Below are 21,158 nucleotides of genomic sequence, written 5' to 3'. Positions count from 1 at the left end.
TGAGAAGCTACTAAACGAAAGACAAGTGAACAGTTTGTCAAAATGTAACAGTAAACTTCGGTCCGACCGGTCAAAGTGGACCACCTCCAGAGGTAGTCCCGAATATTCCGTTAAGTCCGAACCGAAATGGACCTTTCCATTCGACTTCCTACCGAAATTTCCGAAATATTTGGCTAAATGGAAAGCACTTTAAAATTGACGCTGGAAACAATGCTTCGCGTGTGGCAAAACTGGGAAACATTAGAGAAACATGCGCGCGCTGAGAGTGTTTCTGGAAACACGTTTCCTCGTTTTTCCAGGCCTTTCTGTTTCCTTACCTCTTCTGCAGTTTTTTCAATCCAATTGATTGCTTTTCAGCTTCCCATGCCATCTCTTTACGAACAAGCTCAATCTAAATGCCAAAATGATAACAAAACAGGGACAATTCAGCTCGGTCACTACTGAAGCGACATAAAAGCATGATCCAATGTGAACTTACCTTAGATTCAACCTCAGCTTTTTGCTCCTTTATGAGATCAGGATCGATTTCAAATTCCTGGAGACAAAAAAATGGTAATGCCCTGCGTTATTATAAGGCATTGACTGAGTTAGGTGGGGCCAGGTGGAATTTAAGTGTTATTGGCTCGAAGTCATATCATAGAGACTGACACCGAGGTTTGTGCAAAATGACAGAAAGCCAAATTTTATTTTCCCGTCCGGCCAGACCTAACTCAGTCAATAGGAATTTTACTACACCACAATTGAGATTGAATTGGTTTGAAAGTTGTGAAAATTTCTCAAGTGATGAATGTTCAGAATTGCGAGCACTAATTTAATTGTTGACGTGTGTGGGGTCTGACAGCGTTTTCCGGACCGGCTCGCGTCAACCCGTCCCGTTCATATGTCAAGGAAAGACGCTAAAGCTTAAGCTTACGACAAATCTACGACACGAATTGTTTCGTGTAAATCAAGCCTTCAACTTGTTTACGACCCTGGTGTACGACACATAAAATGTCGAGGGATTTTGAAGCTTGTTTAAAAACCCTGTAACACTCGGCGAAGCGTCAGACAATGTTCAATAATGATGTATGATTTTTGTAATACACGAGCCGAAAATTCGCCCTACAAAGGTCACAATTGTCTAGTTCATTAAAATAACTTACATCTTGTGTAAGCTGAACATGTGAAGGAAGTTTCTGATTCTTCGTCATTAACTCCTTAAAAGCTCGTCTCAAATTTCCTATCTTTCGACGAATGTTCTGAAAAAGAATATAAGGTCACGTTAGACAAGAAAATTTGGGGTTACATTTTCAATAGAGGGATCCATCGCATCGCTACCAAACAAGTCTCCCTCGGAGGCTGCGAGGAAGAGTAGACTAATACCAAACCAGCCCGCGCGCTATTCACTAGCAGGCGTGAGGCTCAATGGCGCTCTTTTCCCTCTTAAGTCCCAAGCCCCTTGCCCACTTGTGAGTCACTTGTGCGGCAATCCCTCTCAGTCTTCCAATTTTGACCATCAGGTCCAAGTTCCTATGTTGCTCGTTTTACTGCTCTCATAAATTATTTAGGCATACACTTGTGTTTTAAGTTCATTTTTCACGTAGCAAAAACGACTCTATTCGCAGCATAATAAGAATTTCGTTTTCCTGTTCATGTACACATCATGCTATCGCTATAATTACCTGTTTTTTCTCCTCAGCCAGTTTGACCATTCTATCATGTTCTGCTTTCTGTTTCTCCAGTTCTATACTGTAGTGGTTTGGATCATCAATATCATCGATCTTCTTTACTATCTCTTCACCCTCTTCGCCGATCAGTTTCTAAAATAATCAGAAAAAAAAAAAACAAATATTACAAGTAGAAAGGAATTCTCCGAACAGACACGATGGTATAGGTTATGATTGGTAGAAATTAGACTTGCCATTACTTGAGCAAGATCACTTTCAAATCGCGCGCGAGTGTGACCGCGCGGAATTTATTTGTCCGTGCGTAATGCACGAAGCACACTGAATGACACACTAAATCGAGGAATGGCTCGAAACAATCCTCCGCCATTTTGTGCGCGCCCTCCGTTTCCGTATCCAGCGGGCTCCTGCGAATCAAACGAGCGACTGGGAGAAAGTCTAGGTAGAAAAGTGAGAAAGACAAAAAACGTCTGAGTTCACCAAACTGGAGTTAAACCTATGCCTTTTCACACACGGGTCGGACGCTTTATCACTGAACTATAGGCACGCGAGGGCGTGGAGTGTTTTAACTGTAGTGAGAAGGGTAGCATTTTCTACGGAATGCATACGAAATGGCTACTTTTTCTGTCAGAAATGGTATATGGATGGGTAAAAGTTTGGACCTAATAAAACTCTGTTGAGTAACCCCCGGGGTATGCAGAAAGCTTGTATGTTTGAATGTTAATTATATTCCAGCATCTTACCTTTGCTGAAGGTATAGACACTTTGTGTGGCACTTTGAGTCCTTTAACTGCTTTATCCATGAAGCGAAACACAAAGAAGTTGCCGTCCATTCCAGCCGTGAAGACATACTTATCATCAAAGCTTGTTTTGATGTGTCGGATGCCTCCTTGATGGTTATCGTGCACATTGAGCGCCCAGAATGAACTGAAGTGTTCAAAGTCGTTCCACCCATCCAAGGGATGGATGCGAAGGACTCCGTTGTCCATTCCAAGAAGAACGAATTTACCTGAGTGGCTGTGACATAGCCGAGGAAAAAGAAAACGTCAGTGACTACACAACTAACTCAAGGTGTGCATTTTTTTTTTCCGTTTCTACCTCATAAGCTTATAGATGCTATGACATCCAACAATAATACGTTTATTTCGTAGAACAGTACTCAGCAAAAGGTATGTGCCTGTTAGGAAGTGAGAATGACTAACGATGGCGAGGATGGAAGTGGATTACAACAAGGACCAACTTTGGATCGCATCTAACCATCACTGTAATTGCAACATGGCGTTCTATAGCATTTTTATAGAAGACGCGCGCCAGTGATCCTTTCACCATACACACGCCTCGAATTCTGCACTCACTTTCTTCCACCCTAATAGACACATCTGAAATTGGATCAGAAAACTCAGAACTGATGAAGTAGTACTGCAGAGATCTATACATTGTTTGTGATTGGTTCGAGGGACACTGCACGGATCTCTGTAACAGCTGCGTCATCAGTAAGTTATTTATGCCTCGCCTCGCCTTGCCTCAGGACTCTTACCGGGAGTGAGAAAAGGACAAATAAAAACGTCCGAAGAGTGGCACTTCCTGTTGTTGCTAGGATGTACATACGAAAGTTTTTAGAAGAATGCAGAGCGGCTGGATTGCACGAGAAGAAACATCCACACACAGTGCATTCGTTCAAGCTTTTGTAAGGTAATATACTGCAAAATTTCGGTTATAAGTCCCTGCGCTTACAAGCCCCGCTGGTTATAGGCCCATCTACCTGGAAACAAAAAAAAAATGCATCCGGTGATAAGCTCCCCCCCCCCCCCCCGGATATAAGCCCTTCTCCGCTGGATGACAGTACTAAATAGTGCTAAATGTTGCTTTGTTATGACTCTTTTTAACTTAAAAACGTATTTTGATCACGCTGCCGTGGCGCGTTTCGAGCCCATTTTTTATTCCGCTTATAAGCCCTCCCGGACAAAAAGCCCCTCTTATCTGTTTGTAAGCCCACCCAAACCCCTCACGAAGTTGTATAAGCCCAGGGCTTATAACCGTAATTTTATGGTATGCTGTTGACAAGATAAAAACAAAAATATCAGTTTCATCTCACCTGAAGCAGACAGATCTGATCGGTATATCATCGCTGTTGTCCACAGGAATGGATTTCACAGGTTCATCTCTTGTATCTTCTTGTCCTTCAGCAGGAGCAGGTTTCTTCCCGTCATCAAACTCGCACTGGTACATGTAGCCTGCATCCCATCCGTCCTGAAACGGGACGATAGTTTATGGAGTAAATTGGAGTGCAACAGTGCTTCAGTTTTGCTTCAGCAACGGTGATCTAATCCCGAGGTCGTGGGTTTGAATCCCAACAAGGTCAAGGCATTTTTCTTTCATTGCCTCGTGTGGTGTCCAATTTTCTTTCAAGGCTAACGCTTCGAATAAAATTCCTACTATAGATATCTTAGAAATACCTTAGTGATAATTCTCTACTCTTCATGCAGTCTTGGACTGACAAAACTAGTCGAGAGAAGCGAATAACTCGCGTGTACAGCGCGTGTATAGCGCAGCACACTTTTAAAAATCTCTTCGCTTGCAAGAAGAAAAAAACATTTTTATCCTTTTCTTTCCCTGTTCAATGTTTTTTAAAAGAACTGGTCATTTATCTTGCATCTTTTTACACCAGTAAAACATTGAAATAGGGGATGGAAAGAGGTAGGATGAATAAGCTACTAGTACCTTCAGTAGTCAAACCGGTCAAAGTTAACTTGAGGTAGTGTCAAAAATTGCAGCAGAGAAATTAAACTTTAAGGACATCATTGGACATCTGATTATTCTCTTACCAAGAACAACGATATGACACCTAAGTACCTTACAGCAGTCAAACGTCGCGCGCGTGCACAGTTCCACACAAACCTTTTAAATTTCCGAAAACTTTCGCTTAAAGCCATCCCTGGAAAGTTAAGGTTTATACGCTGCTTATGCATTGGAAATTTGATAATTGATCTGCACTGAGTTTCCCAGCTTAAAATTTTCTTTCACTGTACTATTTCTATAACAATTTCCTACAAACATTTGCACACTCGCGAGTCAAATTCTTACAAAAGTTATAGCCGCCGAAAACCGGAAGTGACATCATTCTTGCGTTTGAACGCTGTGTACCTAAGTAGGAAAAAAATCTTACCATAGAAACCCAGAATTTGTCACCCTTGCCATGATAAAATCCTTTGATAATTTGGCCTGGTTCTTTATGCTGCTCCTCTTCTGTTTCCTCGCCTTCTTTCTCTTCTTCTTCACCTTCTTCGCCTTCCTTTTTTCCTTCCTCTTGCTCTTGTTCTTCTTCGTCTTCTAACCCTCTTGCTCGCCGCCGTGCTCGTTCTTCTTCCTTCTTTTTGCGTTTCTCTTCTTCTTCTTTGGCCTTTTGCGCTTCTTCTTCGGCTTTCTGCAGAACATTGAACATTACCAGCGTTAGCAATAAAACCCGCAGTTAAGACTGTTTCTGCTCCGATCCTCCCATTAAGATTCGAGATGAAAGTGGGTATGTTCTCACTGCTTTGCCACAGTTAGCGGTCTGATTATATCCTAAATTGCCCTTAAACCTTTTGAAGCTCATAGCGATTTGAGAAAAAAAAAAACGTTTAATAACTGATGGCAGGAATGGGGAGAGTCGCGTAAAAAGAATGATAGCCGATTTAATTTTTACACTTAATTGGCCGAAAACACAACGATACCTTCTGATGGGTTTATAGATAACTTCAACAATAGTTTTGAAACATTTTTCAATGTTGTTTGTTTCTCTCCCTTCCCGCTTACCGATATGACGCAAAATTTTGTGACGTCACTAAATGATGCTTACCCGTTCCCAGACCCTTAGGTCAACTTTGTGCTCGCCTAAGAGAGGAGGAGAACGCCTAGGGACTAGGCTGGATTACTGATTTAGCGTAGTTTATTGATTAATTTATTGTTATTGATTTATGCTTTAGCGTAGTATAATGATTTCTTAATTTATTGTTATTGATTTATGCTTACAATATAACCAAGCACTAGATGGTTGACATAAAAACAGTTCTCAAGAATCAACTAAGATTTTATCTTAAGCCCTGGCCAAACGGTGATGCAAGTGAAGTAATCACAAGGTTGAACTTGTGTACAATCTTTGATTGGCCACAAGTGCATGCAAGTTGTCAAAAAAGCCATTTTAATATTGCTATTTCGCGCACTGAAATTCAGTATTTGAAGTAAACAGCAAGACTTGCGTTGGGTGGCCAAACAGTGAAAAACTTGCTTTGACTTGCGCACAAATTTGATCTCAGCCAAAGTAAATGCAAGTCAGTGCAAGAGCACGCAAGTCCTGGCCAAACGGAGATACAAGTTGAAAACTTGAGTCTACTTGCTTTACCATTTGGCAAGGGCTTAGCCAGTCACAAATAACACAGGGTTCTACAAAAACTGTGATCCAGGTACAATTGACAAGCAGACGAAAACTAAAAAAAATCAGAGCTGCTAACCCTCAGTTTGTCCTTAACACTGGTGAAGTGATACTCCTTGGTCTTCAGATTTGTTAGGGGGAGGTGGTAAGTCTTGCTTGTGTCATACTTTTCAGGACCAGGAGCCTCAACATGAAGCACGGTGCCATCTTTGCAGCTGATGAGTATGCTCTTTGGAGTCTGGTAACAAATGAAAACATCACAATGTGGATGATCTGTAGTCTTGACCAATGTCCTAATTGTTAACTCCCATTTTATGTCAAATTGGCGGTCAAAATGTTCATACTGGGTACATTGGGTGCCAAAAGGTTTTCTTTTCTCGTGGTTTCAGGGAGTTTTGTTTGCAGTAGAGCCATGAAAAATGGTCAGAGCGAAAATCCCTGAGGAGGGAAGGAAAATAGCACCCAGGGTTTGTCTCCTAATGTAGAAAGAAATAAAACGTTCCATAAGGCCAACTATCTTCTGACATGGCGTAACTCTTGTGGAAATCTGTATTGTGCACAATGCGACTAGCTGTTACAGTTTCATTCAACAAGTACACATGTACAATGGCCTTAAGGTAGCTGCTACACCGTCTTCAGTGTATTGACATATCAGGTGAAATCATACATTTAAACAAAAACAATCACGTTTATTAATAAATATTCTTACCTTTCTATCCTTTGACCATTCAATAGACACAACTGGAGAGGCAGTTTCAATAAAACCAATTGGTTTGTATGTGTCTCCAACAGTGAAGAAAAACACTGTACAGTCATCACTCTGATAAAGAAAACAATAATATACAATAATTACAAATATTTAAAATAAACATTAACACGGTAAAAAATCCCAGCTGGCAGGAGGCAGAACAGTTGGCTATTTATAAACGTAGCCGAGGAGTTGAACACGGGACTAGCAAGAACAACACCAGCTAGTGGATTTCAAGTCCCACACTCTAACCGCTGCTGCCTCTGATAATAGAACATCTCGTCTGTGAGAAGGTTTCCTAAATTTGCCTAATCTAAAATGTTGTCAATCTTCAGAATCTTTCAAACATTCTCAACAGGTCTCAAAAGTAATTAACATGCAATGTTTATCCTGGAATGTGTATGCGCTGCATTTAAAACATTTCTTGTGCTGAATTTATTCAAAACTGTGATTGAATTGCCTTTACCTTAATATTTAGAAACAGTCCTGTGTCCTAAGTAAAGAGATCTTCTTTATTTCTGCACAACAAGTTTTAGTCTTAAATCTAGTAAAATCAAAATTTGTTGACTGACTTCTGTGACTTGGTACTAGGTTGCTTTCATGTTTATTGCACGCTTAACCTCCAACATACAATGTTTTCAGCTTGCTTCAAGAAAAGAATATTGTGGCTTACCCCAGTGACGAGAATTTCCCCTTGTTCGTCAATAGTCATTGCAGTGACTGACTTTGTGTGAGGTTTGAATACTTGTTCCAGATTCAACTCATACTTTTGCTTGGACTTCTTGCTTCTCAGTTGCGACGGGTCCACCTTGTTTAATGCCAGTAAACGAACAACACCATCAGCAAAACCAGCAAGCACTTTAGTACCCTTAGAATCAACCTGTGGAAATAAAACAGGGAAAATAAGTACAAGGAAAACTGTAGAAAGAGTGCATGTACTCTGAGCAGTCATTTTCATAATTTTTCTAACAACACAAGAAGAAAGCAAAGTGTGGAAAAAGAGCAACAACAACAACATCCTCTTTATTTTCCTTATCAATTGAGTTTGGTGAGGACACGGTAGAAGTGTCCCCCTCCCACCTCCCATGGTGGTAGTCAATCACTGCTGTTTCCCAACATTTGACACGCATTTAAATTCCCTGTCAGTCATGGGTATCCTCCCATAACTTAGCTTCCCGGTTCAGTGCAATTGTATACAGTGAGAATGATTTACTGATAAAACTCTCTTTTGTGAGTACCTAAATCTCAAAGCTCAAATCATATCATTCAATAACAGAATTCTATAATCCTATTAAATAACCTAAACAACTTTGCTAATAATCACCTTTAATATGATCCAGTGTCACTAATTTATTTGGATGTGTCAATTTCTCATGATGACAATTTGCTTACAGACTCACCTCTTTGGGAACCCACAGCAAGCTTGAGCCTCCTGAGTTGTACTTAGCCTGGCACATGGGTGTCTTGGAAATGTAGTCATAAACTCGAACAGTGTCTGAAAATAGACAAAATACATTTTAATTATTTATTGCCAATCATGACGGTTGTCATAAAATTGCCTAGTCTACATGTACGGATTTTCTTTTGGAAAGTATCCCCTTACTGATTAATGATTCAGTGTCCCTTATACTGGGGGTTGACACCTCCTTATGGAAGATGTTCCCCCTATACAGGTACACAATCAACTCTCTCTTAACAGACACCTCTGTAAGACAGACACCTGCTGTTGGTCCTGTCCTTGCCATTTTTCAGTCATTGTACTGTAACTAAACTCCTTATAGGACAGACACGGCTCTAAGACGGACAGTTGGAGCCGGTCCCGACGGTGTCTGTCTTAGAGAGAATTGACTGTACTCAAATGGAAGCATTCCCCTGACCATATTACCTTGTGAATAAAATAATGTACATAACAAATGGACGCACTCCCAAATTTTTGATTCACTTACGGTCCACTCCTGTCGTGGCCACAAAATGAGCAACAGGAGAAGTATCAAGGCCTGTGATTGGTCCAGCATGGTATGAGTACATCCTCTCCGGTGCATGACTCTGTTACAAGAAAACACAAGGCATGAATTGCAGGACACTATTACTGTTCATACTAATCTTTTGTACAGTAAAAAAAAATCATGAAATTCATGGCATAAAGTACTAATCTAATCAAAATAGTGTGAGTACGAATCCCAGGGGAGGTACTCTGGTCTGTAAATAACTGGGATGATCGAAGGATTTTTTTTGGGTTTGAAATTTTCGATTCTGGGGTTTTTTTTTGGGTTGAAAAATTTGGCAAGTATTTTTTTGGGTGACTTGATTTGAAAAGGGGATTTTGGGGGGTATTAAAAATGAACTAAAGTGCCTTGGCACGGCCTTGGAGTATTTATGGTATGATGAATAAAAAAAACATGAGCGTTCAATTTTTTATGATTTTCTTTGTGTTATATTATTGCCCTCCTGGCAATTTAGGGGTAATTTGACAAGGGATTTTTGGGGGGGTTATTTTTTGGTCCAGGGATTTTTTTGGGTAATGTCGAAAGACTTGGGGATTTTTTTGGGTCCTGAGTTTTGCCTCCATTCGATCATCCCCGCCATTTACAAGCTGGAGTACCCCCCCTGGCATACAAATAAGCTACATGTAGGTGAAAAGGAGCGGTTGCAGACTTGTGCAACTACAGATAGGCATGTCTGCATAAACTATGTAGCTCAGGCGACTGTCTCAGAGGTCAGTCAACAGCCATGTTGCTGGCCTATGGTGACAGGAAAGTTCCAATCAATTTGATAAAGCCATGAAACTAGCTGACTGTGGAAAGTGAACTAATAACTCATATTCGGTGCAACTGTGATAAAAAACATTTAAATGCTTACCGTGTGGGTAAATGATAGATCCAACTTCCATATACCACCAGCGGCATCCTAAATAGTTAATAACACACATTCTTTTTAAAACAATTCTTCCAAAATATAACAAAATGCATGTATTTACCCAGCAGTATATATGACATGATATTTACCTGGGCATACCAGATTGGAGCTTCAGTGTTAACAGCTTTAACCATCGACATAAGTTTGACGTCAGTGCCAACCTGTGTGGTATTCAAGAAAAATGTTGAGTTGATAAACCATCCAGCACTGATGATCTCACTTAACTCTGAAATACTACTGAACTCTGAACACAGGGCTCCCAAGTAGCTCACACAGGGGGCCCAAGAAGATCACACAGGAATCCCAAAAAAGTCACACTCAGAATTCATGCCAAACTCACACAGCAACCCCATGGAGCCTCATATGGTCCCAAGCATATGACAACTAAACTCAAGCAGCTTCCTTAGTACTTATAATGTTAAGATACTTCCAGCTACAGGTGTACCTGTTCATTTTACTTTGATTTCCTGAGCAGGGGTCTCTGACCCTGGAAACATTAATTTTTTTCTTCATCAGCTTAAAATGTTATCTTGACCTTTTTTCCTACCTTTAGTTCATACATTGGATCCATTTCAAACAGCTGCCCTTCCTCTGTAGTGTCGGCATTGTCAATGCTCTCAAAATCCCAAACTTTCACAAAACCATCGACTCCAATAGTCATAAGCTCCCCTTCATCCATAAAGAACTGCTCTATCATGCCGACATGGCATGGTTTTCTGCCTTTCTTAGAAATCTCCACTTTAATCAGGCCACCATCCCAAAGCAGCATGTTTCCCCATTCTGAACCTGATAGTACTTTGCCATCAGGAAGCTCAACAAAGCCTGTGTGTTATTAAAAAAAAAAAACAGATAAGAAACTATTGCGCTATGCTGTTGGGCAAGTGAGGCACTTTGTTAAATTAACCAACATAATAAATTTGGACAGAGCTGCATGCGTGTGACCAGGGACGGCAGAGCCGGGGGGGACTGGGGGGGCTTTAGCCCCCCCACTTTTACAGAAAAAATAAAGAATTAATAAGAGAAGAGTCTCTTAAGCCCCCCACTTCAAGTCACTAGTCAGCCCCCCCAGTTGGAAAAATGCTCCGCCGTCCATGGTGACCTTTCCAGAATAACAGAAAATAAATATCCATATCCCTCACACGGAAGGTTTTTTGAGTTAAATCCCCGACCCCACTGGAAATTCCCGATAATTTTCATACTTTCCTTCAAGAATTTTGGCTTTTGAGACCCCCCACACCCTCTCGGTATCCTAGCATCTTTTTTTGTTAATTATTTTTTGTTTCTTTAAAATTATTCAAACAACAGTGTAGCTACAACAAACCTTCTATGTCTGACAGCTCTTTAGCACCAAACTTTCCAATTTGTCCTTGCAGCTTTAGTCCAGTGAATGTGGTTGCCATTGACCAAAATCTGAAAAAAGTATATTAAGTGCACTAAGTATACTTAGTGCCTGTTCATGGCTGTGTCCATTATATTGGAGAAGTCCATAAGAGGCTGGTTTTCACCAGGCATAAGTAAGTACTGTATATTTATTTGATTAAACACCTCCACCGAATAAACGGGTAGTGCACATTAACATATATTTTTTTACACAATTATATAGGAAAAACATTAAAAACAGGTTTCTCATTAGAAGGTGGGACTCGGTAACCAGTACCAGAATACACAAGTGTCAGTACCTGGCTACTTTCAAATTGAACAATTACATAAAGGAATTTGCTTCATTGTGTTCTGCCTGCCTACTCTCCTTTCGGTGCTTTACTGCTTTAAAACTTAATGAAACCCTGAAAAATGCTTTGATTACCTGATATGACCTGTGCCACTTGTGCACAAATGGCCTTCATCTTCTGGGGAAAATGCCACCTTGTAAATATCCTGGGAGAATGCTTTAGATCTTAGAATGACCTGTTCGTTTTTCCAGTCCCAAACTGTGAGCATGTAATCTGGTGCACTGCCAACAGATGCCAGCTTGTCTCCTTTGGGTGAGAAGTCTAAATGAGCATAAGCCTCTTCTGTGCCGTCACGCAGGATACGGTGCAACTTGAGTGAAGGATACTCAAAGATATTGATGTTTGGCTTCACTCCTTTCTCTGCTACTGCAAAATATTTTCTGCTGGGATGGATCTGTTCACAAAAGGAATATTAATTAATTAATCAAATAAGTTATTAATCATCCTGGAGAAGTAGTTTAGTACCAGTTGCACTGAACTAAAAATTAATGAGGTCCGGATAAATTATCTGCGAGCCAGCCAGCCATGCCAGCCATTTCGGTTAGCCTAAATAGCAAATTGGTTAGCCTAAATAGCACTTGGGTGAGCGTAAATAGCACTCTGGTTAGCCTACAGTTAGCTTAGGTAGCTTGTGGTTAGTCTTTTATTGGGATTAGGGATTTCTGGTTCGCATGGCTCGTGAGTCATGCGAGTCATGCAACCATTCAGGTAAGCCTAAATAACACACTGGTTAGCCTACATAGCACTCCGGTAAGCCTAAAATAATAGTACTCTGGTTAGCCTACAGTTAGTTTAGGTAGCTTGTGGTTAGCCTTTTATTGGGATTAGGGATTTCTGGTTCGCATGGCTCGTGAGTCATGCGAGTCATGCAACCATTCAGGTAAGCCTAAATAACACATTGGTTAGCCTACATAACACTCCGGTAAGCCTAAATAGTACTCTGGTTAGCCTACAGTTAGTTTAGGTAGCTTGTGGTTAGCCTTTTATTGGGATTAGGGATTTCTGGTTCGCATGGCTCGTGAGTCATGCGAGTCATGCAACCATTCAGGTAAGCCTAAATAACACATTGGTTAGCCTACATAACACTCCGGTAAGCCTAAATAGTACTCTGGTTAGCCTACAGTTAGTTTAGGTAGCTTGTGGTTAGCCTTTTATTGGGATTAGGTATTTCCTTTCCTTTTCCCTTTCCTTTCCCCTTATAAGATGCATTATTTAAAAAATAGAAAACATGTTCCATGTTTCTATCGAGTAATATAGAAACACGAGTACAAGTTTGGGAGAACAAGAAATGCTGTAGGTAACGGCTTATGTCCCCACAGCTTTTTCAAGTTTTCCCAAACTTTCACCAGTGTTTTTAAAACTTGATAGAAACACAGAAAACATGTGTATTTCCTATTTCTTTTAGAAAACACCACAAGGAATCTGTCGTTTATTTCGGTCATCAAAACATAAATTCATTACTTCAACAGCTTGTATTTCGGTCATCAAAACATAAATTCATTACATCAACAGCTTGTATTTGGGAGCAGGGATGGCGCAGTGGTGAGAGCGCTCGCCTCCCACCAATGTGGCCCGGGTTCGATTCCCGGACCCGGCGTCATATGTGGGTTGAGTTTGTTGTTGGTTCTCGTCCTTGCTCCGAGGGTTTTTCTCCGGGTTCTCCGGTTTTCCTCCCTCCACAAAAATCAACACCTCTAAATTCCAATTCGATCGGGAATCTGAGGGCCACAGGTTTGTCAGTTGAAAGACTGTTATGTGCAACCCTCATAAAACAAAGTTGATTTATTTATTAACTTTGAGTTTCTATCGAGTTATAGAAGTACGGCTTTAAGAGGGTGCTTTCTTACAAGGTGTATTCTAATATTTATTTATTGTAATGCAAGGGTCATGACACTGATGCAGCTTTTGGTTTAAAAATAAACTTACTGCCACAGCTCCAATTCCACCACCTCCTGTTGTTCGGATGTGCGTCTGCTCCTGTGTTTTTAGATTTAGAATTTCTACAGAGTTCCCTGCTGAGAATAAAACAGAATCTTCGTCCAGGACGTGGAGATTTGATCTCTTGGTACATTCATAGCCAAATGAATGACTTGCAAAGAGAGAGTAGAGTCAAGGATTGTAAACAATTTACAGTTCATGCATGGCACTGCACCTTTTTATAATAGAGTCTTATAAATGTGCAAGGAAGCGAGGCATGTGAGGCAGAAATCCCTACTCCAAAACAAAAAGGCTGCTAGGGATGATATTCTCCCTTAATAAAGCCCTCGAGCAAGCTTGGTTAATTTAATGTATCTCATGCATGTTTAAAGGATACTGAAATGATAATAACTCCAGTGGTATGTCCTCTGTAGAGAATGCTCTTGAGACCAGGTCCTCAAAATCATAATAGAAATCATCTGGTAGAATTCTTTCGGTCTCTTCCTCTTCAACTTCTCCTACAACAGAAACAAAAGAAACTAATTACACAACTAATTTAGCCTGTGACATGAGGTGACTCTTGTAACACATAGACAGATGGGACATTTAGTCCCTGTCAGGGACTTGACTTTTTTAGTCCACACTTGTGCCAATTGTAGTATTTATATAATTGTAGTTACTGTACATATTAACAAGCAATTTAAAATTTGTTGACAAGTCTTTTGTCATTTCCTCCACATGCATAACATAACTCTGTCCCAGCCCTAAAGACTGGGGGGGGGGGGGCACTCCCATAAATTTCGGATAGGGGTGTGCCACGAAGGTTCTTAAGCCCTGACCCTATTTAAAGATAAAGAAGGGGAAAATTGATACTCTTTTTAAGGCCCAAAACTGAAAAATGACACCCTATTCAAGGGAAGGAGAAGCGTTCTGTGATGAACCAAATAACCGCTAACCAAGCACGGCAAAACACAAATCTTTATCAAATCGTTTCACTTATACTTGAACAGAAAGTTCAGTTTTAAGATTTTTTTTTATTTATTTAGCTGAGCGTTTATTTTTAGGTGATTGAATTTAGGTACCCTATCTAAGGATCACACTGGAAACACATTGCCAAAAGGAGCAAAAATGATACCCTATTTATGGACCAAGAATTTTTAAAAAAAAACATACCCTATCCCGTGGCACATACCTATTTAGCCCACATATAGGAGTACCCCCCCCCCCCGGGCCCTAGAGACTAGGAGAAGATGAATAATTACAACAGCTATATGAGTGGTTATGGTAGAGAGGATTGCTAATGCTAACTGCCCCCCTCCTTTTTCTTGATGAAATTGTGGTCATCATCAACGTGTCTCTTCCAAGCACCCATTTACAACTTACAATACTACAGGGTAGGGGTGGCACGGTGGCCTAATGGTTAATGTGCTGAGCTCCAGTAGAGCGGTCCGCATTCAAGCATTCATTCATTGTGTTGTGTTCTTGGAGAAGACACTTTACTGTCATAATGCCTCTCTCCACCCAGGTGGGTGCTGGAGGGTAACCCCAGGGGGGTACTCAGGATTTTAAGTGACAGGGATGATCGAATGGGGGTAAAACTCAAGACCAAAAAAAATCCCTAGGGCTTCCAACATGACCCAAAAAAATCCCTAGATCAAAAATTGACCCCCCAAAAATCAACAGCAAAACATGTTTGTTTGTACTTCATTCGCAGAACTACCCAGCCAAGACACTACCACAAATCTTCAGATTGCTTTGAATACCCAAAAACATCCCTTCTCAAATAAAAAAAAACACTTGCCAAATTTTCCTACCTAAAAAAATCCCGAAATCGAAATATTTTAAATCCAAAAAAGTCCTTCGATCATCGTCACTTGAAACCCCAAGTACCCCCCTGGGAGGGTAACCCTGCGATGGACTAGCATTCCATCCGGGGGGAGTAGAAATACTCCTAGTCACTCCATGCTAGTTTGACACAGACTTTACCTTACCTTAAAACTGGCAGAGAGACTTACTATGAAAGTAAACAAAAGTAACTTGCCCAGCAACACATAGCCTGCGTTGCAGACGAACAAAACCCCGGTTATATGCGTCTGCGAATTAGAGCACAAAAGCTTGTTCCGACCCCCCGCGCGTTACCAGGGATTTCTATAATAACCTCTGATTGGCTCTTCGATAGGGCTGTTCTTTCGAGCGCCGTTATTGGTCGGTTGATCTTGTGAAACCATAGTTATGCGTTCGATGAATACCAGATACCAGTTACACTGAGGCGTTCTTGTTTGTATATTTGCCGCTCTGTGAAATGGGTCATCCAATTTATTTCGCTTTCACTTTTTTAGAAAGGGCACTTTATGCTGTAGGCTGTATTATTTGGAGGCGTTTTAAATTGCATAGAGCCATAAGACTGTCGCTTTAATGGAACATTCATGTTTGCAAGAGCTCTCGAAATATCTGCTCTGGTCCCAAATTTTCCGTGAAGATGTCGACTACTTGCATTCTGCATTTGTAACGCCGGGTTCGGCTGTTTATTTTATTGTGTTGCAAGGTCATGTTGCTTCTCATCACTGATGATGGATGGTTCGTTGTGTGACATTCTTTCACCACAAGACAAAGACCTTTTTGCTTTTCAGTTGTGTTTGCCTATTGTCGTTGTTGTTTTCTTTTTTTATCAGTTATTCTCACCGATCTGCCGTTTTATTGTGTATATGTTATTCATCAAAAGCGTAACTATGGTGTTACGAGATCCATTCGACCAATCACGGCGCACGAAAGAACGGCCCTATCGAAGAGCCAATCAGAGGTAATTATAGAAATCCCTGGTAACGCGCGGGGGGCCGGAACAAGCTTTTGTGCTCTAATTCGCAGACGCATATAACCGGGGTTTTGTTCGTCTGCAACGCAGGCTAAGCAACACACTAACTACAGTGTGTACGTTGGACAGGACGTTTTTCAGACCTTTTTATCTGGAGTCCAGTTACACTTCCCATAAGGCCACAGCACATAATTTTTCATTATTTAAACTACTGAATAAAACTATTCTTATAAGCTACCTGGTTGAGTTTCCTTTGGTTTAACTGGTTGTGCCTCTCCATCAGCTGTTTCGTCAGCTTCTTCTTCTTCTTCTTCCTCATCCTCCATGTTCTCTTCCTGTTCCACACCCTCCTTCTTTGCCTTTTTCTTCTTTTTCTTTTTCTCACTTCCATCCTCTTTCTTTCCTTCAGTCCCATCTGCTGCAACATCACCAGTCTTGCCTTCCTCTGCCATTTGTTTATCAGCTGATTTTTCTGCATTATTTTGATCACCAGGTGCGTGATCTGTTTGTAAACCTGGTTTGTCACCTTCAGCATCTCCAGATCCTGATTTGGCTGCATCGCCATCTTGCTCTTTACCATCTACACCAGATTCTGTTACTGCTCCATCTTTGTCACCAGTTTTAGCTGCCCCTGATGTTTCTTGGCCTTCGGCAGCTGTACTATCCTCAGCAGCTGTACTATCCTTTGTTCCATCTTTTGCCTGTGACGCCTCTGATGCACCTTTCTGTTCACTAGAGTTGGCACCATCTTGCTTTTGTTGATCAGAGCTGCTTGCTGTTTCTTTATCACCTTTAGTTTCTTCTGGCAATTCGCCTTCCTTGACATCTTTACCAGTGTCGGCTCCTTCAGAATCCTGTTTAGTGTTAGAAACAGAATCAGAGCTTTGTTTAGTATCAACACCCTGGTCTTTAGATTCTGCCCCTTCATTCATAGGAGGTGATACATCATCACTTATTTTATCATCACCTCCAGTCAGCTTTGATTCAGATACATTATCACCGCTTAACTTTTGGGCTGATGATTTTTCATCATTATCTTTTACAGTGTCAGAATCTGCTAAATTTGACTTATCACCATGGAGATCTTTGCCTTGTTCAGTCGAATCCACGCCTAATGTTTGTGATGCGCCTTCATTTATGTTATCTGAAGAAGTTGCTTTTCCATCTACCGGAGCATCCCCTTCTTGTTTATCTTTGCTTGCCGTTTGTTCCATTCCATCACGCAAAGAAGCTTCTTCTGTCTTGGAGGTATCTTCTCCAACACTTCCACTGGCAGACCCCTCTTGCGCGAGAGTTTCACCTTCATTACCTAAAGCCCCTCTCTTACTTCCTGATTGTGGTCTAGACCTGATGCCTGTGCCTGACCCAGGTCTGCCACTAGATGGCTGTTGGTCTTGTCCTTCACCCCCGGATATCTTTTTAGACCCTGATCCTGGTCTAGACCTGTTGCCGCTTCCAGACCCAGGTCTGCTGCTAGGTTTCTGTTTGCTTCCCTCCCCTTTCCTAGATCCTGGAGACCCTGATCCTGGTCTTGCTCTGGCTGATCCTTGCCGTGAACTCGCCGAGCCAGGTCTTGAGCCACGCACTGCTCCCCCCTGACCTTGAGAATCGGTAAGAGCCGAGTCTTCATTCGAAGTCTTATCAGAGATAACTTGATTAGCGTTTTCTCCTTCTCTAAAAGACCCACTTTCTTTATTTAAACTTTGATCATTAACATTAGAGTCTTTCTGACCGTCTTCACTCCCAGATATCTCAGATTTCTGCCCGTTTTGTTGATCGGATATTAAGTCAGATCCACCAACAACAGAATCTCCCAAAGTGTCTTCGTATGGTTTAAATGAATCCTTACCAAAACCTTCATTTTCTCGGGTTTCGTCGACACTTGCATCAGCACCACTACGATCGGTAACGTCTACAATGTTTTCTTTCTCCTTGTTCAAGACATCAGACTTTTCTGCGCCACTTTCGCTCCGTTCTACATCATCTTTTCCAGTGTCTGCAACATTCTTATCGGAAGATGAACCTTCGCGCCCTTCGTTATTTTTCGCGCCTTCGCTGTCGTACTCGGCATCTCCAAGCTGTAATCGCCGTAAAGCTTCTGCTTTTAGTTTATGTGTTGCATCCTTAAGCGACCGGGATCTTGAATTATCTCCATTTTCTCCCTCTCGTGAGTCTTCTCGAGAATCGGAACCTTCGGGTTTGTCCGACATTTTGAAAACGACTGCGCTGACCTTATCACCATGGTGACATTTTGTATTTATAAAATTTTAAAATTATATACCTTCCCTTAAACACTGTAAAGACATGTAATCGAAAAATAAAATTCTGAAATTAATCCGGCCAAAGGAAGAGATATAAATTATGACAATGCGCTAAGCATGAGATTCGCTTCGCTAAAAGTTATTTTCAAGGTAAAATTCTGTAACTATTCTTTCAAGATCGGCGTAAATTTTTATCCTTCATTGACACCTAATCTTGTAAATTTCCGGCCTTATTTATCGCAATCAGACAAAGAAAAACTGTTATTTGAGAAATTCGCAGAAATTTGCATTTTTATAAAACTTTAGTTTTGATAAAAAATGCTTTAAATTTCCCTATTACTACCATTTTTGTAGTTAGCTTTTTCATTGTTTATAGTAGTCTCCCTCTACTACCTTTGCTCTCCGGCCATTTTAAAAACTTTTTTTTTTCAACAGACAACAATCGATCTGTTTGACGGCAAATGGCTCAAACATAATTTTAAATGGTAGCGAAATCTCCAAATTGGAGTTACACAGGCATCAAAATAAATTTACTGCAAGTGAAAGGATAAGCTTAAATTTTAAGCTGAAAAGCTGTCATAGATTAAAGCCAACTGTTTAAATGAAACTTACTTACCATAATTTTTTTTTTTTTGCTTCACGGTCAAATCACCTCATAGAATTGAACAGAATTCTTGACTGCATGGTTTCCATTCTTATAAGTGTGAATAAAATTAATTGAAAATTCAAAGCCTAGCTTTGGCTTCGATGATTTTCACTGCAGTAGACGTCTGTCGCCAAGCCGGACGGCCGTCCTCCTACATATAAACGAAAGGCAGCGACTGTCAAAGCACTCAAAGGCAGATGCAGAAAGCGCGCGCGTGACAATAGGACATTTCAATGTAGAAAGAATATTTATCTTCATCGGTAACTATGAAAATATAAAACAGTAAATATAACCAGAAACTGCTGACATAATTTGCTTTTTTATCGCAACGTAAGAAATGCTCCTGTTGTTTGTCATTAAATTAAAAACGATCAAGTTAAACCCTTTATAAAGTGTTTTATAAGGAAATTAAATTTTGATTAATTTGTATTTCTCCCAACTTTGAAGTCGCTGTCGCGTTACACAATCTTGAATGCCTGCTTGAAGGCCCTGACAACTACAGGTTTAGCCGAAGGGGGGTGGGGGTGGGGTGGTTGATTTCGACCGGTATATTCTTGCATTCGCTCAAGGGACTTTGCGGAAGGTCAAAGAATTTGGTGAAATTTTTTTCCACTTTGCACTCGCAGACGTGTTAGGTCTTCATCCACGCTCGCTGCGTATCATATACTAGACGTATAGCGAATGCAAGAATATACCGGTCGAAATCAACCACCCCACCCCCACCCCCCTTCGGCTAAACCTGTAGTCAGTATATTGTTAAGTTGGCAACATCGTTTAAATCAAAAGTTTACCATTTTTGCATAATCCATAATTTAAGTGGAGTCAGGGCCTTCAAGCAGGCATTCAAGATTGTGTAACGTAGTATATTATGATACGCAGCGGAGCGTGGATGAAGACCTAACACGTCTGCGAGTGCAAAGTGGAAAAAAATTTCACCAAATTCCTTGACCTTCCGCAAAGTCCCTTGCATTTTTCCCGAAAAATATTAATTGAACCACTCGCCACTTTAAATACTTGTTTTGTAACAAAAATTCGACCCAATGCTCCACATCGAACATAAATTTGAGAACGCAGCAATCTGCACGATTTGAGCAAATTTTAGTCTTTGCAACGGCTATTTGTCAGGGGCTAGCACCACGCGGATAGCCCTGGGCCGAGGTTGGGCAACCGCAAGCTGGCTTATCTGATTATCCATAACGCAAAAAATGTTTAAACAAAATATAAAATATCAATGAATCAATATCTTCGAAAAGAAAGATAAGAGAGCTTTTTCCGCAAAACTGTTCTGGCGTTTCGCCTCACTTTCGTGATCTTTAGTGCAAGGTCCACAGAATGAAGTGTCTGAAGCTTAGAGAGACATCCTGGAGCCCCACATTTTTTGGGCCCACAAGTATTGGTGCCATACCTCCTTTGGGAACCGAATGTCTGTTTTTTCAAGCCTCATTTCATGTAATTGTTTTCAGCCGTAAATATCGACGTGCGTTTTTTTTTTTTTCTTTCTTTTTCCCTGCATTTTGCCATTGTAGTTTAGAAACCTAAAGTTTATCAAGAATTTCAACAAAAGAAAAGTCAGCCTTGGGACTGCAGACTGCTTATTGGAGCCATTCCGAGATCAGTTGTCTGGCAGAAAATAGCCGGGCTCTATGGGACCTGCAATAGGCCAGAAAAAAAATATGACGCACTTTGGAGTGTACACGTGTAGACTTATATATATAGGAAGTTATTTTTGAGCGACTCTATTGTGGTCCCCAAGGAGGGTGGCCATATCCACTGGCGCCCACTTTTGGTTGTGTGGCACGCTATCTGCTTCATATAAACTGGCCTTAAAATTAAATGAATGGCAAACTGTTAATTTTTGAAATGCCTTGGATATCACAACATAACTGCTTAGACGCTGAAAAGAATTACAGATGATTAAAACTAGCTAGAGGAGATTAATTGAAGACGGATTGCGAAAGACATAATTTCAGATTCATGTATGGCCGATACTGTAGTTAATAATTGGTCGATAATGGTCGATGACACTCGCTCATTATATATAGCTAAGATTTCG

The 21,158-nt window shown here is 40.8% G+C and overlaps 1 protein-coding gene across 1 annotated transcript in view; it reads right to left on the bottom strand.

Annotated features, from left to right (window-relative positions):
- LOC144663643 (cilia- and flagella-associated protein 44-like) overlaps positions 1-18,440 on the bottom strand; it is a 33,270-nt gene extending 14,830 nt beyond the window's left edge. The window contains exons 1-20 of the mRNA XM_078524651.1: positions 16,437-18,440; positions 13,784-13,904; positions 13,396-13,558; positions 11,544-11,863; positions 11,061-11,149; positions 10,287-10,561; positions 9,829-9,900; positions 9,683-9,730; positions 8,770-8,869; positions 8,224-8,318; positions 7,497-7,703; positions 6,785-6,895; positions 6,155-6,313; positions 4,831-5,088; positions 3,760-3,914; positions 2,408-2,681; positions 1,662-1,799; positions 1,143-1,238; positions 479-535; positions 318-391 (exon numbers count right to left, since the gene is read on the bottom strand). Coding sequence (XP_078380777.1) covers positions 318-391; positions 479-535; positions 1,143-1,238; positions 1,662-1,799; positions 2,408-2,681; positions 3,760-3,914; positions 4,831-5,088; positions 6,155-6,313; positions 6,785-6,895; positions 7,497-7,703; positions 8,224-8,318; positions 8,770-8,869; positions 9,683-9,730; positions 9,829-9,900; positions 10,287-10,561; positions 11,061-11,149; positions 11,544-11,863; positions 13,396-13,558; positions 13,784-13,904; positions 16,437-18,408 — 4,784 coding nt within the window. The 5' untranslated portion in view covers positions 18,409-18,440. The remainder of the gene's footprint in view (positions 1-317; positions 392-478; positions 536-1,142; positions 1,239-1,661; positions 1,800-2,407; positions 2,682-3,759; positions 3,915-4,830; positions 5,089-6,154; positions 6,314-6,784; positions 6,896-7,496; positions 7,704-8,223; positions 8,319-8,769; positions 8,870-9,682; positions 9,731-9,828; positions 9,901-10,286; positions 10,562-11,060; positions 11,150-11,543; positions 11,864-13,395; positions 13,559-13,783; positions 13,905-16,436) is intronic.
- Between the last annotated feature and the right edge of the window lie 2,718 nt (positions 18,441-21,158).

The sequence above is a fragment of the Oculina patagonica genome, chromosome 8 (genome assembly GCF_052425735.1).
Source record: "Oculina patagonica isolate OP01 chromosome 8, crgOcupat, whole genome shotgun sequence".
In the NCBI taxonomy this organism is placed as follows: domain Eukaryota; kingdom Metazoa; phylum Cnidaria; class Anthozoa; order Scleractinia; family Oculinidae; genus Oculina; species Oculina patagonica.
The sequence above is the reverse complement of the archived record's forward strand: the minus strand, read 5'-3'. Positions and strand labels throughout refer to the sequence as shown.